The 18,637-nt window shown below is 37.5% G+C and overlaps 1 protein-coding gene across 3 annotated transcripts in view; it reads right to left on the reverse strand.

Moving 5' to 3' along the window:
• Positions 1-18,637, reverse strand: part of NUBPL (NUBP iron-sulfur cluster assembly factor, mitochondrial) — an 80,097-nt gene that overhangs the window by 52,244 nt on the left and 9,216 nt on the right. For all 3 annotated transcript variants that reach the window (XR_010743893.1, XR_010743892.1, XM_066322136.1), the window contains one exon: positions 10,450-10,540. Coding sequence is in view for 1 of the 3 variants with exons in the window: in XM_066322136.1 (XP_066178233.1) it covers positions 10,450-10,486 (37 nt within the window). In the remaining 2 variants the exon portion in view is untranslated. The remainder of the gene's footprint in view (positions 1-10,449; positions 10,541-18,637) is intronic.

Consider the following 18,637-nt stretch of genomic DNA (forward strand, 5'->3'; position numbering starts at 1 on the left):
CAAGAAAGAAGGCATTCAAATCAAAAGTCTCACAAAAGCCAAAATTCTTCTTTGTGGTTTCTACCATCTAAATCACCACCTTATCTCCAAATGGCATGCACACACACAAAAAAGAACAAATGGTCCAGCTGATGTCTTGGAAGAGCATGCACAGGCAGGGACCACCAGAAAACAGGAAGAATATTTTAAGCACTATAAAAAATACTTTAATACAGATTTTGACAGAAATCCTTGATGCATCCAAAGTAAAATATATAAAGAGAGTAAAATAAAAACAATGTGAGTAAAATAAAAGCAGTGCATTCAAAGCTGAACTCCAAATTCAGACAAAATAACCATGAGCATACAAATTAAACAGCCAAACTCTACAGATGAAAGCTTTCATGTAATCAAGTAAGTGAGCATTCAAGGCATGTAATTTTGGAGAAATATGGTGGAGAATAAATTGGATGTTTTGGTTTACAAATCAAAAATGACAAAACAGGAAGACAAACAAATTACTTGTGTGACTATTGCATCCAGGAATGAGTTATTACTGAGCTATTACTGAAAAAGAGATTGGCTTGGACTGATACACTGTACCAGTGGATAAAGAAATAGGAAAAAAGTATTTGCAACAGAGTCACTGCAGACTCAAGGTTTCCATCATTTTTTATCATGAAATAGGAATAATTTTACAACAGAACAAACAGAAAAGGGCAGGCCAAGCTCTGACTTCCAATGATGAAGCTCAGGAACTAGAGAGTAAGATGAATGGAAAAGATGCATTCTTCTGGGAAGTTCACCAAAACACCAAGCCACTTGTCAGTTCAGTCCAACTGCTCTGCACTATGTCAGTCAAACACAGAGACATCTCAACATCCACCACCTGCATGGACAATTTCTGCTGCACAGAGCCCAGGTACACAGACTGAGCTCACACACCTTCCAACACCCCCCTCTCCTTCACAAAACACAAGAGCTGCTGTGAGCAGACAAACACTAACCTACAGAGCGGCAAAAGGGGCCTCTGTTTTTAAAAATATATGCAGGGTTTATTTCCCAACAGCAGAGCTTCCTTTTATGAAAACTGCGTCTTATTTTCTTCGGTTAACAACAAGGACTATAAAATGCTCTGAGCAGCAAGATTTAATCAAATTTATACAAGGCACAGGAACAATTCACAACTTGCTATATATTCTGGCTAAAACGTTCTTTATTCATATTTTCCAAGTAACATAAAATACTGCAGAGCTCCCCACTGTTTGCCTACTGCTAAAAATCATTCTTAAGACTAATCTCAAATCTAAAGTGCTTCAGTGGGCATTGATAATCACCCTTGTCTCATCAAAAGCAACAGGCCTTCCTTCTCTTTTGCCATGGGTCTCATGAAAATTTTCTAAAACATAACATATAAAGAAGATTTAGCTTAATGAGATCTCAGTAACATCTCTAATTCCCATTGCTCTTAGAGCACGCTTTTCTGTTGTCAGAAGCCTACCATACAGCTCCAAAAATTCAACACATAACAAAACAGATTTCTTAAAAATCACAGCACACAGCAATACCATACCACCTATGCCAAGAGAGAAATAAAAAAGCCTAGTTTGCCATTTTCCAGTAGGCTTGATGGTCTTGAGGCAAAGACTGCTGTGTTTTCTCTGAACATACAAAATCAGATCAGTAAGATGAACACAGCACATGCTGATGTGTCATGACAAGTCAGTAGATGCCTTTTCTGATAGAAAACAAGTAGGGCACTGGAAAAGGCAGATGTGCAAACACATGACAGCATTGTAGCAGACTGCTGATTAAAAGAGTTCTGGGACTGGTCTGAAGATTGAATTGTTACTCGCATGGGGAAGAGTAACACTGATGCAATGAAGATGGAGATTCATTACAGCAGTGAAGATACATTTTGTAATTATTTTTTACTAAACTTTTTCTCCCCAAACAAACCAAGCCTTGCAAACAGACTACCCCAACAAGATCAGGAGTTACTCCACTTTTTCTCTAAAAAGACTGACAGAGCTGTTCAATGATGGCCAGGGTCACGGGGTCAGTACAGTACAGAAGGTGTGTACAGAACTACATACAGACATACATACATGTGTGTATATATATATATATATATATGCTTTTGTCTGAGATACAGTTACATTCCTTCACAGTAGCTTTACAGTAATATATTTTGGATTTGTGATAAAAACAGTGTCAAAAAGTGTTCTGCTCCTCACACCACCAGTAAGCAGGCTGGGGGTGCACAAGTAACTGGGAGGGGACACAGCCTGAACATATGAGCACCACTGACCAAAGGGGTGTCCCACACCATATGGCCTCATGTTCAGCATACAAAGCTGGGGAGACAAAAAAGAAATAGGTGCACATTCAGCATTATGGTGTTTGTCTTCCCAAAGAACAGTTACATGTGATGGAGCCCAGGGTTAAACCACAAGGAGCCATTCCAACTCTTGGCTTAGTTTTTGGAAGTGGTCTGTGAGCAGAAGCTCATATTCATCTTACCCCCTCAGGTAAGCAAAGACCATTATTCCAGAAGACTGTGATGCTACACTGCACCTCCTTAGAAGGCATTACACTGTTTAAGAAAAGCAAAGGTAGCTTATAATTATTAGATATTAATGCAGTGGATCATGCAACAACCTAGCAAATGTATTTTGAACTCACTGGCTGAGCAAGCACAAATGCAGAAGAGTTGCTCTGAGTTTTCAAGTATCTGAACTAAGAAGAAAATTGGGGGTTTTTTGTCATTTCAAAGATGGAAGGAAGGACAGAAGCAAGGACTGAGACATCGGACAGGGAGAGTAAAAAAGTGGTTGGGCTTTACCTGTGTATACACAGATGTCTCCTGCCACTCTGGATGCCTTAGGGAGCAGAGATTTGTACAGGGCTAGCAGATTTGACAGAGGGCACAGGGAAAGACATAACTGAAGGGGCAGCTAGAAGCCTGACACCATACTCCAGGCATGTTTTAAATAGTACTGGTTTCCTAAGCAAAGGCAAGCAAATTCCACCCACAGAAAAGTAAAGAAATGCCACAGAGAGGAGGGGAATGAACAGCAACAGGGCACCAAGGTACCTTGAAATAAAACAGTGACACCAACCTATGAAAGAGGGGAAGGGATGCTGTCACCAAAAGGTTAGCCAAAGTCATAAATTTCAAATCCTTGCCTTAGCTGCTTATTCCAGAAGCCTAGAATATTCTATGGCAAGTGACAGACTAATTGAGACTTCAGGCTTGATTTCACACTGTGTTATAAGTTTATTTGCAAGATTGCCCCAGAAATACTACAATTTGTATTTTAAGCTTGAAGAGCTCCACACAAGGAAGGCTGTGATTGCCCATTACATCCTGCACTAACAGTGTTATCTAACCAAGAAGACATCCCAAATACTTAACCAAAGCAAACTGGTAATGAGACTTAAAGAGCATAATTCCATGCTCACCATTCAATTTTAAGAAATACATGCATAATGAAATGCAACTTTTCCCAAGAGATATGATTCTCCTATTTAGAGGGTCTACCAGTCCCATTACCTACGAAGGTTTTATAGTTTTTTTCCTCCCAACAGCCTTCAGAGGAAACAAAGCTCTGTAAAAGCTTTGTCATTAACAGAACAGTTTTGCAGATATGACTTCATCAGTCCTCCCTAAAAGCAAAAGAACTAATTGCTTGCTGGAAGACTGTACTTCAAAAGCAAGCCTGGCACAAGAAAAGAGCACAGTGATTTAGAAACATTTTTGTTACATTTTAAAGCAGTACTGACTCTTTAGGTTTAAAATAGGTTTTAAACACAGGACTAGTTTTAAGTATCCTGCCATTACCTTCCATCACAAATGTCTTCCTTACCATTGCTAAAATAACCCACAGTTTGAAACGCCCTCAGATCCCCAAGGAGCCAACAGTTTTATTTATAGTGGATCAAAAGCTTTATTAGACTAATTTAGGCGGGTTCTTTCAGTTCATTATACCCACAAGGAACGAAACAGACTGACCCAACACTGAGTTTGAGGCATCTGTCCTGACACACAAAAACCTCTGGAAAGCTCACGTCGTTCGTAGCAGTGACTTGCTGCTGTGACAGGGGGACTGCCCTGGTCACTCACAGAACAGGGCACCAGACAGCAGAGCACAACAGGGAGCAGCAGCAACCCCAGGGGCAGAGATTCACTACACATCAGCTTTAATTGACGACCCAACTTCAAAAAAAAATTTCCAGTTAACTAGGGACTTTCATTGCTTTCAAAGCAGAAACACAGAACTCGACGCATTTGTGTCAATTCAGCCTTTTTTAGGTTCTATACTGTAATCAAGAACCCCCTCAAAAAAAAAAAAAAAATTAGGTGAAAAGACACAAGATAAAAAAAAAACTGTTCAAAGGATTACATGTAATTGTGCTGATTTTGGCCAAGATAGACTTATTCTTTTTCATAGCAGCTGGCACGGGGCTGTGTTTTGGATTTCTGACTAAAATGGTGTTAATAACAGAGGGATATTTTCATTATTACTAAGCAGTGCTCACACAGTCCATGTCTTTTCTGCTTGTCATCCCATCCCACCAGCAAAGCAGGCTGGGGGTGCACCAGGAACCAGAACAGCTGATCCCAAGTTACAGAAGGGATATCCCACACCATATGGCATCACACTCAGCACATAAATGATCATCAACTAGAGCAAAGAGATGCTAGCTTTTAAACCCTTATTGTCACTTTTGGCCTCTGGGCTCTACAGGGAAAGGATTAAACCACTTTTTTTCCTGGTTTTGATCTATTCTGCTTCATTTCTCTATTACGAAAAGTCACTTCACCGTAATGCAGAGAAGAAGGAAAGACAGAATACAGCAGGAAGCTTTTCACAGAGAAAAAGCACCAAAGTGAAATTGCAAGATAAAAATACTGAGAAAATTCAGAATTAGTTACAGTCCTTCAATTTTTCTTCTAGCAGAGGAATGAAGACACATTTTCCTGTGAAATAAGCAAAAAGGTAAATGTGTTCAGTCTAAAAAAGCATGATTAATTCCTTTTGTTTATGTATATATAATGGAAAGATTATCTATCATGTTCCTTTAACAAAGAGATTTTGCAATTAAATTCCAGTTTTTATACCAGTTGAATCAAAAACCCATTTGTATCTCTAAGAGCAAACTTTATATTATTGTAAATATCTGCTAGCCACAATTCAAATAAAATCATTTGGAATTGCTGCACTGCAGGACTAACAACATAAAGAGTAATACAAATCTGCCTTCAAGTACTTCAAATGTATTATTTCAAGTTACAGTGCTTCAGTAATTTATACTGGAATAGCATCTGGTAAAATTTGATTTGCCATTTATCCAAAAATGACTGCTCTCAGTAAGAGGCTTTAATTACTACACTGCATTTCTCATCTTACACTTTTTTGTAACTGTATGAATTTGTATATAATGAAGAATAAAATTTTAATAAATTAATTCCCTAGAGGTTTTTTTCCTTTTAAACAGCAGCCCACAACTGTATGCCTATAAATAATTCCTTGCAGAATTGTGTATCCTCCATCTGCTTTGCCCTCCAAGGTCTTTGATTTTTTTCCACAAGTGAACTCAACAATAGCTGGACTAATCCACCTTAAGGTTCATTGTTACAGGTTTGAGGACAACAGTCAAGGTCCAGAATAAAATACTCAACACTTCAGTAACCTTCTCATTTTCAATTACTTGATCATGTTTGAAAAAGCCTCCAAAATATAAACTACAATTAATTACCATGTTCTCAATCATTATTTTGTCCCATGTAAGACACATGGGACTACTGTACTTCTGCCATCCAGATAAACTGGGGTAAGACATCACCAAAAGTAAAACAGAGGCTTTCAGGTCAGGCTACTTGCAAAACAGAATCAATAAAACAGATCATTACACTATATACAATCTAAAAATCACTTGCTCACCAATCAAGAACCAACGTCATTAGCAAATATATTTCTTTAAAGAGTCAAATTTAGGGCTTTTTTAAAATTGATCATGATGCAGTTTCACTGATAAAGCATGATAAACCCAGCTTGAGACTTCAAGCCTTACCTTTAAAGCTAAATCCTTAGCAAAGATCCAGAAATGACTTCTTGGCTACCAAAGTAACTATGCTAGCTACACAGCATTTTGTCATAAATTTTTTATTTATGACCCTCAAATGAATGCACCACAATCCCTTAATACTATTCCAGCAGACATCTTTTAAACAGTCACAACTGTTTTAAATTTTCACATTCTGTTATGAGAGTCTGCTGTGACAGTCTTAAGGTACATACATGTATCCCAGGGAAAAAATTCAGGTGTCCATTTCCATAGTTCTTGTGATTTTATTAGATTCAATGGGACAGACACAAACACTGTTAGCTTTCTCTAAGAAAATACATTTTATTTTAAATTGTGAAAACAGGTGTCTACTACTGTTCTTTTACATATATTATTTTATTAAGAAATTAAAGACACTGAAGCTATTATAAAATGGCAACAAAGCTTTGAAATACTAAGAGTAGAGTCTCCTGTCATGAAGATTCACCCACCAAAACCTTCATAATAAAACTAAATAAAGAAACTTTATCTATCTGGAAAAATGGCAAATGTTTTTGGCAATATGATAGTTTTTAGTCTCTGCCATCTAGTTTAAATGGCAGATTTAAAAGGGAAAAAAAAATGAAATCATGCAATTCATTAAGCCAGAAAACTGCTTTTTAAGTAAATTACGTGGGGAAAGAATAGAAGTAATGCTTTTGTAACTTATGCCATTAGCATTGCCCTGGATATATACTGTAGCTGATGTTAATATTAATTCCATAGTTAGATAATCCTCCATTAGCTAATTAAATTCTGTGGTGAACTTATTAACCAATATTTCCCTGACCATTTGGTTAAAGTATTTTGAATGACAGCCTATTAAATGCTAGCAGACTTTTCAATGTACTACAGTTTGCAAAATTAAATTAATGTAGTATCTTCCATTTAAACAGACTCCTCACTAAGAACTCCTAATTTATTCTAAATGCTTAAATTATAGCATAACCATAATTATTTCTATTCAGAAGTAATAACTGCTGCATGGACTTTTTTTGTATGGTATTGGGCATCCCTAATCCCTTTCCATGTGAGAAAAGAAGTAGAAATGAAAGATTGCAAAATTGCTCAGAATCTCCCAGGATTACTCTAGAGGTTCATTTTTAAATCCATTCCTCACACTGATGTAAGTATATTTTTTTTTTATTGCTATGAAATGAAAAATATCTTTAATTGACTTATTGTTATGTAGACATAGTTTATGCACTTCTGTAACACAGAACTGTCTGAGCTCACTCAACTGCTATGCAATATTTCTTCAGAGCTCATTTTACTCTTAAAAATAGAGTAAGAAACCAGAAGATAACACTAAACCTCATTATACCAAAATACATGTCATACATGTTTTTATATCAACATATTTATATACACCTATCTATATACACCATATATATATATACACATACACCTATGACTGATCACTTCTTTGCAAGCCTATCCCATCTGTCACTCATTAAAGGAATCTTTGATTAAATTTTAATTAAAGTTTTCTATGTCTGTCCTATTTCGCAATGAAACCATGGAGATTATTCCTCTTGCTGTTACTCTTCAGTTTCAACTCAGTAGGTAAAAATACACAGAGTAGTGAACAGAATCCCTGAAATACAAATTCTATCCTGTTATTCATACCAAATTACTATGTCTTTCTCAGCAGACTTGTGGCATCTGTCAAGCTTTCGAAATACACAAATTCATTTTTCTGTCTGTTAAGAAAAAGGTACATTCTTTAAATCCTGATATTTACTTGTGCATTCCAGACAGAACTAGAGAGAATGTATTTCAGTGATCAAAATGTTAGTGTTTACAAGACAACAGCAGCAGTTTCAGTTAAGGGGAATCTTCCAGGGGAATCTTCTATTACATTGAATTCTGCACTTTTAACAATGCTTGAAACATGTTAAGACAAAGCTTACAGTGGATTCTATTCAGCTGCTTACCAGAAATATCTAGTCACTGAAACAAAACTGAGCTGCTCAATATCTGAGTGAACACAGTCTTAAGTTCTTGCATTCCTAGCAAGTTGATTTGTACAACCATAAGAAACAAATTGGGCAATTTGCTTTTGTATTTGTGGCTCAAGACACGAATTTAAATTAGGGATGGATTGATAAAGCACATGGCAAAACAACCAAAGAGTTCTAAATTATCTAATCCATTTTTCAGACAGCAAGGGAAAAAATGGAGAAACAAAAGTCAGCGTTACATAAAAATGAAAAGAGAGATATGAACATCACAACACAGTCCCTTTTGTGTTCACATTGCACAATGCACTTCAAATACAAGTCATGGCAGAAAAATCTGTCACAGGAAAACAAAGCCTGTATGACATACATCCTCAATGGAGTTTACAGTACAAGTGAATGCAAGAATACTTCCATTTGTATCAGGAATTTAAATCCTACTGATGATACATGAAAAGGCTCAGATATTTATTTATTTATCGCTCAGCAGCCTTTTGACTTCAAAAGATACAACAAAAATCCAACAAATAAAATTAAGCACTCTCTTTCTCTCTGGGGAGTTTATCTAAATAAAAACTGTATTTGTAAGCCAGGTATTTAAATGTAGGAAGTACTCAATTTGACAGCTGTGTCTATAAGCACACGCATTGCATCAGTATGTGGAAATATATAACTTTTTCTTCATCCAGAGAACAGGGCATAATCATAAGGAAATAGAATTTTAATTATACAAGAAATCCTAAGTTTGCCACGTTAAGCTTTCAGAGGCTGATACTAGAAGCTTTAAAACAAACCTTTAAAGATACTGGCACTGTTTCATTCTTCATGTTTTATACCAGGTGAGAACATAGAGATCAACAACCACAATACTCATATACATGCAAAATTAAGATGAGTAGATCTACACTACAGTAGATCCAGAGGGATGAAACACCTCTCCTATGAGGAAACACTGAGAGCATCAGGGCTGCTCAGCCTAGAGAAAGGAAGGCTCCAGAGAGGCCTTACTGAAGCCTTTTAGTACCTAGAGGGGACTTGTAGGAAAGATGGGGACAAACTCTTTAGGAGGGCCTGTTGCAATAGGACAAGCTGCAATGGTTTAAAACTAGAAGAGGGAAGGCTCAGACTAGATACAAGGAAGAAATGCTTTACAATGAAGCTGGTGAAATGCTGAAACAGGTTGCCAAGAGTGGTGGTAGACACGAAACACTCAAGATCAGGAGCTCTGAGCAGCCTAATCCAGTTTAAGATGTCCCTGCTCATTGCAGGAGGGTTGGATCAGATGACCTTCAAAGGTTCCTTTCAACCCAAACCCTTCTATGATAAAAAAGAGAGATCATGGCATGAAAAGAAGCAGAAGGAGTATTTAACTCTCCTTTTACCTAGCAGTTGCTGCCCAGAAACTTGCAGTTTATTACTTCACTGAAGCCCTTTTGTGTCTTCTTGTTTGACCTGGTAGATGTGCTTGATCCCTCCCTGACAACACTTATGGCCAGTCTGTACTTTCTTCAGAAGGATCCTAGCACATTTTAATGCAACAATCAGCTACAGTGTGCAATTAGTTTTGCATGTGGTAACATGTTTTTAATTTTTTTTACTTACATGCACTCTCTCACAGGATAATCAAAACAAAGTATTAAAAAAACCGTATTACCCCAGTGTCCTTACCACCCTAAAAAACCAACCTGCCTCACACTCAAACATAGCATCAACAGGGTATCATTTATCAAGATACAGCCATTCTTCACTTTCATCTTTGGTTGGACTGAGTGAAAGTGAAATCTCTGAAAGATAAATGGACTTGATGGGATCTTTCTACTTTGGGTCACTTTATTTCTCTGAAGATTGCTCAACGTAAATTTACATTTCCCCAGAATTCTTCCTAGCACAAGGAAAATCAGGAGTTTTGTCTACTGTCTTCACCTTCTGATAGGGAAGTGACCTGCATTCCTAAACACACAGCTTCAAATACAAATGAGCCCAGCTGCATGGCACATGGTTGAAGAGAGATCAAACTTTAATGACATTTCACACAAGCTTCTGTAATGACCCTTCTCTTACTGGGTTTTGGGTTTTTTTGTCTCCCCCTAGATTAGTGGGTTTTGTTCTTTAATTGAAAGTCATCTACTGTAGTATACTCCATAACAATTTTAGAACTACTGATAAATAACCTTCCCTTCCAAAGTCTCTAGGCAAAATCCATGAGACAGTATGGACCAAAATTAATAAAAAATAGGACTCTCAATATGCTCCTAGTTGTACAAGGTAGCTTTGAAAGTAACCTCAATACTGGAAGTAAATAAATACATACTCAGTATTTATCTTCTGTGCCACACCATGAGGGGACCATGCTCATCCCTGTACAGAAAAGACAGCAAGAAAAATCCCTTCCACTTACTTGGTGTTAATTCTGGGTTTCCTTTTAAGTTCATCATCTTTGGAATTGAAGGTCCATATATGTCTGCATCAAGTAAACCAACTTCTTTTGTCTGTGTGAGGAACAAAAGAAGTAATTGTCAAAATGTCTTCCTTTCTGTATTATTAGCTAAAATTCAATACTGTTTAAAGAAATAAAAATAAGATCTTCATTTGAGACATCAGTTATCACTGATTCTCTCTAAACAGCAATTGAAGATGAAATAAAACAGTGTCTACAAGTTGGGTCAGTTGCCTTTACAAGAGGTAGATTGTCCATACAGAGAATCTTCACTTAGACAGTTTCTTACTTAGAGTGTACACCACAGACTTTATACTAACAAGCATTATAAGCAACATTCTCTCTACTTCGTGTATTTTTTTTTCACTTTTTTAAAAAGGTATCAAATTATGTCAAAAAACCCACACAAAAACAAACAAAAAAGGCAAAACAAAACGGGAGGTTTGTAAGTATATGCAAATGAATGCAGTTTAAATCATACTAGTGATTACAAAGAATGTGAAAAACATAAAAAAATATTTTATCTTCCATTTAAGTGGCCAAAGTACATTTTTGCAGACATCTTGAGGTTATTGGCATGCAAGTCCCTGAAGCTAATTAATAACATTTTAATCCAATACATTTACACAAAAGCATGCTAAAAATGGGTTTATTCAACTACATATGGTACACTAGGCAATAAACTTTAAAAAAAAACTATTTCAACAATGTAGTCTAGACTTACAAAACTCCTTTCTGTATTTTTTAACAGATACACATACATATTTTGTGGAAATTAAGCTATTTTTCCTACAGATGGCAAGACAGTACCAATTACCAAGTTCTGCAAATTAAGTGGTAAAGAGCAAGCCCTTTAAAGTGCTGAATGTCAAGTTTCTCTAATATAGAAAGCTAGCTGTATTCAACATTTTGCAAAATTGCAAACAAGTATGTTTAAGAGCTTGTTTGAAAGGTTAAGGTAGCAAGAGGAGCTTTTCCAGCAATGCCAAATCAGACTTCCACTGTCAGTGTTTCAAACTGTGTACTTCATTTTTGGGATGATGCTTTCCTAATTTGGTCTCTCATATTGAGCCATTTTGTTGCCATAGTTTTGATGGGAAAGACAGAAAGATAAGGAAAAAAAAGCATTACCACATTTGATCTACTATATACTTTGAAAATTAAATTTTTACGGCAAAAACCAACTAAATTTGGATTAAGTTATTCAATATACTTTTTATTAGCAAAACCGTGCAAACATATATAATTATATGTATTATTTAATACAGATTTTAAAACACTTTTTCTTTATAATGTCTTGTGAAAACTATTAGACAAAAGTTCAGAGTTACTGTAACAAAATCTTCCCCACTACTGTTGAAAGCTGCAATTTCAAAAACATTGAAAAGACCCATCTTTATGTTAGACTTTAGAGACATGGAAATCAGACTATTAGAGCTTCTTTGTTCTTGTACAAAATGTATTATTTTAAAATTTTAGAAAGGTTCATGACTCAGTCCCTTTATCTCTGTTGGCTGCTAATCAAACCCATCACAACATCATCTACAGGCTCTTCTACCTAATTCCTTCCCAAATGAAAACAAATAATTGCTGCAAAACCTACACAGTGTTTTAAACCTGATTTCATACTTCCCCTGAATTTTTTGAGGACTTTCCCCCTCATGCAAGGACTGTGACTATGGAGCCACTGCAATGATCTCACAACTCACCAGAGTTTCACTTTCAGCCCAAAGGGACTGAAGATTTAATATTAATTAAATTAATTAGAATGACTTCATGACCTCCTGGACATAATCAGGTATTCACCACTACAGGCCACCTGTTCCTAAGGATCAGCTGCACTGTATCTATATAGCTAAGTGTACAAAATTTCCTGAAAGAAATACATCCAAACTAGAGAAAAACATCCTTCAGTTACCCAGAGGACTTGACAAATCGACCTACTACTTTAAATTACCAAGCTAATACAATAAACCTGACCATTTCTCTAAAAAAATTTACACACTTCTTCAAAAAGTAAGAGAAGTGCCTGTTTCTGAGATGCACTCTTTTTGTTCATGGATATGGTTCGATAAAACTGTTGTCTTCAAACAGAAGAATAATTAACAGGTTCTCAAGTTTCTACGATTCATGTTAAGGAAAGCACAAGTGTTCCTGTAAGCACAGTGCTTTCTACAGGATAATAGGGAAAAGCTCTTTCAGAAATCTTTAAATCACAGACAGAACCTCACTTAAGATAGCCTAAGGCAGGGGGGTTTTCTCCACCAAGCAATTCAACTTGTGAGCTAAGTAGAGCTCACACTTGCCTAGAAGTGGCAGCTTACACAGAAAGTATTGGCTCAATAAGCTATGGTTCTCTTCCTCCCAACTATCCTATCCCTGCTTTTGCAGTGGGCAAACATCCCTAGAATGCCAATAAGCCTTTACTCAAGGCTTAATTGTCTCAGTAAAATATTATGGCAGCTACCAAGGGATTTTTTAAGACATGCACACTACAGTCCAGATCATTTCTTCCAGTATTTACATTGTTTTAAATCCCCAAGAGAAGAAATAATATGCACACACCTGGATGCTACCATATGAAACTCTTAATCAGAATTACCAGATACTTCTCATGCTGAGTGAAATATAATCCAGATGTGTGAGTTATAATAATTACAAAATTAAATTAGATTTTAATAAATTGTTTTTTTCTCCCCAAACAACCCACACCTCATATAATAAAACAGCACATCTTTCAAAGCATTGCTGTGTTAAAGCACATTCTAAGAAAACATACATAACATCACACAAGGTAAAAAAAAAAAACATCTGGGCAAAAGGAATAGATTATGGGGAATCAAAAGCATAACCAAAAAGGCAACTTAGGAAAAAAGAGGAGGGGAAAAAGCTCTAAGATTCCTTTTATGTCCTCCAACATTATTTTGAAAGGCATATACTTTTCATACCAATGGTGCATCTTTTTTTTTTCTTAAGTAATTCAAGTTCCTTAAAGTAAGTAATTTTAAGTTTCTTAAGTAGACAGAAATGCAAGACTTAAAGCACACCCAAGCACGTAGACGTTCCCCTGCCACTAAGTTTTTCAGAGCCCAGGACACACCACTGCTACAGCCTCCCTCGTCAGCACTCTGGCAGGAAAAGGATTCAGGAAATTTAATTCCACCATTTCCTTATGGCAGTATTTTCTCCTTGTAAACATATTTCTCTCCTGTGCTATGAAACAAACAGCATTTCCATCTCTCCAGATGGCATAGCAATAACCAAGTTCAAAACAGCTGCTCTCAAGTTAACATTTGTCCTTTTCCTTTCACCTGCCCAGCTGGGAAAGAAAGTTTAAATCAATCTTCAAGTTCACTGTGCTTGGAAAATATTTTCTAGAGACCTTATTTTTTGGTTGCCTTACTACAAATTCTGCACCCTAAGCTCTAAATATACAAGTGACAATGTAACCACATGATTTAATCAGGTCACAAGAGGCTACTTTAAAAATAAATATACAAATACATGCAGTATCATGGACCTCTTCATGCAGCATAAGATCCTTATCAAAATTCCATCAGGCAGAGATCATAAAACTAGAAATAAACATATTGTCTCAGCACATGAAAATACAGAAGTACTCCCATGCCAGAAAAAGCAATACTTTTGAGAACTCACAAATGTTCTCATTTACCTTTCCATCAATGCTTTTAAGGTTCCCCTACTGTAGGTGAACAGTATCTAGCACACACTAACTACTGCTAGGATTTGTTATTTCTGCAGTACTGGTACCCATCTGATCCCTGGTGACCTCAAGAACACAAAAAAATTTACATAGCAAGAACATAAACCCCTCTTCATCTTCTACTCTTACACCATTGACTAAGTAATTCTTTCTACTTCACTATCATTAATCTTTTCAGCAAAACTTTAATTTTCCCATTAGACCTTTATAAAGATTTCTGACAAACATTCTTCCTGAGGTACTGTAAGTTACATAATCACTGCAGCTCTTAACCCATTAAAATACAGTGAACTTTTCATTCTGATTAGAAACTTCTCTCACCTAGATGAAGAATCAAAATCTAGTTTTCACAGTCACAAAGTGCTGAAAGGGAAAGGGGGGAAAGGGAAAGGGGGATTTACAAGAAAAACAAACGCTACATCAACGGACAAAGAAGATATTCTTACAGATATCCCTGAGAAATGAGAATTCTCCAGTTTCATTTTGTACAGTGTACAAATTACAGGCACAGATAACCTCACTAAAAAATTCTCCACATAATTAAATTTCAGCTCAGTCCTTGAACCTCTGCCTTGTGAGTCATAGAGATTTGGAAGACAGCAGTATTCTAAATCAATGATTTTCAAGCTCTGAACTTAGTTGTAATTCTTTTGGGGGAAAAACTAAAATGAAGTTGTTGAAGGCCAAAGCCCTGGCAGACAGAGGTCATGTAAAAAAAACCAATAAATTTTGCCTCCTTTTCCTTATGCAGATTAGAAAGTACTCAATTGCTATTATGTTTGTTCTCTTTAATCCTTATTCAGATGGCATAACTTGATGCTAGTGACAAAATGATCCGTATCTTTCCTCCTATGATCTCTTTGAGTAGATCCTTAAGAACTGTTTTATCCCTCCCTACACCTTCCTTATGTAGGTTCCCTTGTCTGTTTTTCAGGGAATACCAACTACAAAATCAATTACATTTTCCAGTAACAGATTTTCAACCAAACACAACCAGTTTCACTCACATACCACAAAAGACCCCTCCACACAGTTCTGTGTGCAGTGGAGAATCTGGTGATGTTTTGCAAGTCACCTCAATGCTTTACTGAGGAACAAAGTCTGATTAAAGACTTCATACCAACAGAGAGAAAGAAGGGAGAAAAAAGGAATAATGAAGAGTTCACAAAAAGCTTCTATAAATAGCTGTTAATCAACACAGCCTATGTTGATTAAACATCCTAAATATCCAGAGACTCTTTGACAGCATTAATTTGATTTTTGCTCATATTTTCTGAGACTTTTTCCCATACTTGGTAGGGTATATGTATCCCCACTGGAGGCTAGCAGATAGCATTTTGCTTTGAAGTCAACTCTGCCAACCACCAGAGCTCCCTGGTGTTTAGCCTGGGAGAGATAAAGGCACAGGTTGAGGAGCTGTTATTGTTCCATACAGTGAAGAACTTCCTTCACTAGAAGTGCTCCCCATATTCAGCAGCTGTAGTCCACTCCAAAGACAGAAATTCCAGCTCTGCTAAGGGAAGGTGCCAGTCACTTTAAAGCTGGTGCTCTTAATCCATCACCAGGACTCTCAATTTACCCTTTTAATGTCATTATAGACTTAGGGCTAATCCCAAAGTGCAAGCTGCAACACACAGGACAAAAGGGAACTTGAAAATCAGGATAGGCCACGGATTCCTCATTTGACATACTGACACAATGAATAGCCATCTTTTAATCCTTAATTCTCTAGCTCTTTCAGCTGCACACTATTTAAGTGCCTAGCTGCAAATTGGATTAAAGCCAAAAATGTACCACTGCAGCTTCTTCACTCTATCCTAGAAATGCAAACTTGCTTTAAACACTCAGTCTGCTACTGGCTTAAAAGCCCTTTTTCTTTATATGAAGTGCTTCCAATTTTCTGTCAGCCACAAGACTTCTCCAGCACTTCTTTCAAAACAGCCTGCAGTAGCTCCTGCTCAGTGTTTTTAACAATTTCATACCAGTAGTTCAACCTTGTTTTGTCCTTCTGCACTTTATTCATCCTGCTGAAAAAAAAAATTCAATATACAATCATTTGAAAAATAAACTACCAAAACAGAATCCCTAGCACTACCACATTTCTACAAGATGCCTCTCCACTTCCACAGCATGTCAATTTATTATAAAAAAGGGTCAACCTTTCACATCAGTCACTCTGGTATCTGCACTGGGCTTTAAATGACCTGAAGACTACAGATACAGGGATTTAATTCCAAAACAAACAAAAACTAAAATTTAAAAAAGGAATTTTTCTTCAAATTAAGCATGTAGTTATCTGATTTAACCTTTTAGGAGGCCTACATTAAAATACATTTTCATTTTGTTCATTTTTTTACTTGAAAAACAGCAACATTCTTAAAGCATTATTACCTCATTTTTTTTCAATTGATCTAGAAGGTAAGCTACCACTGCAAATAAAGCAAATCAATTCTAGCTGGCATCTCCAGCTTTACTGAAACTTTTCAGCATTAAGAAACAAGCATGAAGACATTTGCTGCAGTGATTAAAGTCTTCTGATTCTCTACACAGCGGAGATAAAGATGCCTAGAAATGAAATCCAACCAATTAGAAAAGCTGCATGGGAAGAGGACAAACAAGTCAAAACTTGCCTTCATGTTATGATTACTCAGTGAAGGATCCCATCATTGCCTAAATTCTTCTACATTTGTCTTCCCACACAGAAATTTTTTCCTTAACAATTAGAAATGTAAAGTCATCTACGAATGTAGCAGTCAGGTATTATCCTGTGGACGAACAGTTTAATTACACGAGAAAAAAAAAAATTAAAAAAAAAAAAAAACTTTAAAAAAAAAAAAAAAAAAACCCAAAAAAAAACAAACACCAAAAACACACACACACACACACAAAAAAAAAAAAAAAACAAACCACAACTAAAAAACACAGCCAGTTAGCTGGGTGGCTTTTGAGTTTCAAAATGTGTGGGTTTTGATTAAATACACGGTTGGAAGAAATTAAAATTAATTTTATTATCGCAGGGATGAGTTGACACGAAGAGTCGGCTGCTGCCCACATCATTCCAACGCTGTAACTCACTCTGCAGGCCTGAGAAATGTGCTCCCCGGCTGTGTTTACAGCGGGCAGGGAGATTTCGGGCTCAGGAGCAGGACAAGCACCGTGCGGGACAACGGGGAGAAGGGCCCGGTGACAGTGACCCCAGGAGGGACCCGCAGAGTGCTGCTCCCGGGAAAGGCTCTGCCGGGGAACACCGGGAATTCTGCTCCACGGGGAAAGGCATCGGGAATTCTGCTCCATGGGGAAAAGGCACCGGGAAATCCGCTCTCACCAGGGAATAGGCACTGGGAAATCCGATCCTCTCAGGAAAAGGCACCGGGAATTCCGCTCCCCCCGGGGAAAAGGCGCCGGGAATTCTGCTCCATGGGGAAAGGCACCGGGAAATCCGCTCCCCCCGGGGAAAAGGCACCGGGAAATCTGCTCTTCTCAGGGAAAAGTCACCCGAAAATCCGCTCCTCGGGGAAAGGCACCGGGAAATCCGCTCACCCCGGGGGAAAGGCACCGGGAAATCCGCTCACCCCGGGGTAAATTCACCCTTTGTGCCTTTCCCATTTTGCTCCTGCTCTGCAGGACCCAGTAACACCCAGCTAGGACAGCAGCAGTTACTGTTAGTTACTCTTACACCCAGTAACACCCTGGCGTAGGGCTGTGCCAGAATACAGAACACTGCTGCCCTTTTTTCACGTGCCCCCAGTCCTGCAGGGAGAAGCCACTTCCTCATGACTACATGCTAACTTGGTCCATATGGTTTTACTCCTTGCTCCTCCGTCCTCCTCAACACAAAAACCATCTCATCCTACAGTGAAAATGTAAATCTTCCCGAAGGAAAAGGCGAGCCAAAGGCAATCTGACTGGGGAGCTTGCCTCACAGTGACAGCACAAGCACACAGCCTCCCAACTGGATTTGTGCCATCCTTAGTCATGCACAGCTGGTGTTTGCTCACTAAAATACTCTGTTCATAAACAAGCAATCCCTACCCTATTATTGCTGCCATCTATTAATTCGACTTGTTTCTACTATAATAAATTGTCTCTGGCCAGGCAGCTTTCATAAATAGTCTTTCTGGTCTGAATATGAATTGTCCTGGCACAAAACCCAAAAATTCTTCCCAAGTGCTCCTAGGGGAGCACAACTGACTGCTGGTACATCAAAAGAATGAAAAGAATCGGCTGTCAAACTAAGCAAGCAATTAACAACAGGACACAAGGGTGAAACTAAGTTATTTCTTAACACAAAAAGAACACTGTATAGATTTATAGGCCTTGGTAGAGGCCCGAGAGCTTATATATTTCTTAACTAATCTACATCTACAACAGGTAACCCAGGGTACCAAAAAAACTAATATTCTAGGGAGACGTAAGAGGCTGCCC

Source organism: Sylvia atricapilla, chromosome 6 (assembly GCF_009819655.1).
Source record: "Sylvia atricapilla isolate bSylAtr1 chromosome 6, bSylAtr1.pri, whole genome shotgun sequence".
Classification (NCBI taxonomy): domain Eukaryota; kingdom Metazoa; phylum Chordata; class Aves; order Passeriformes; family Sylviidae; genus Sylvia; species Sylvia atricapilla.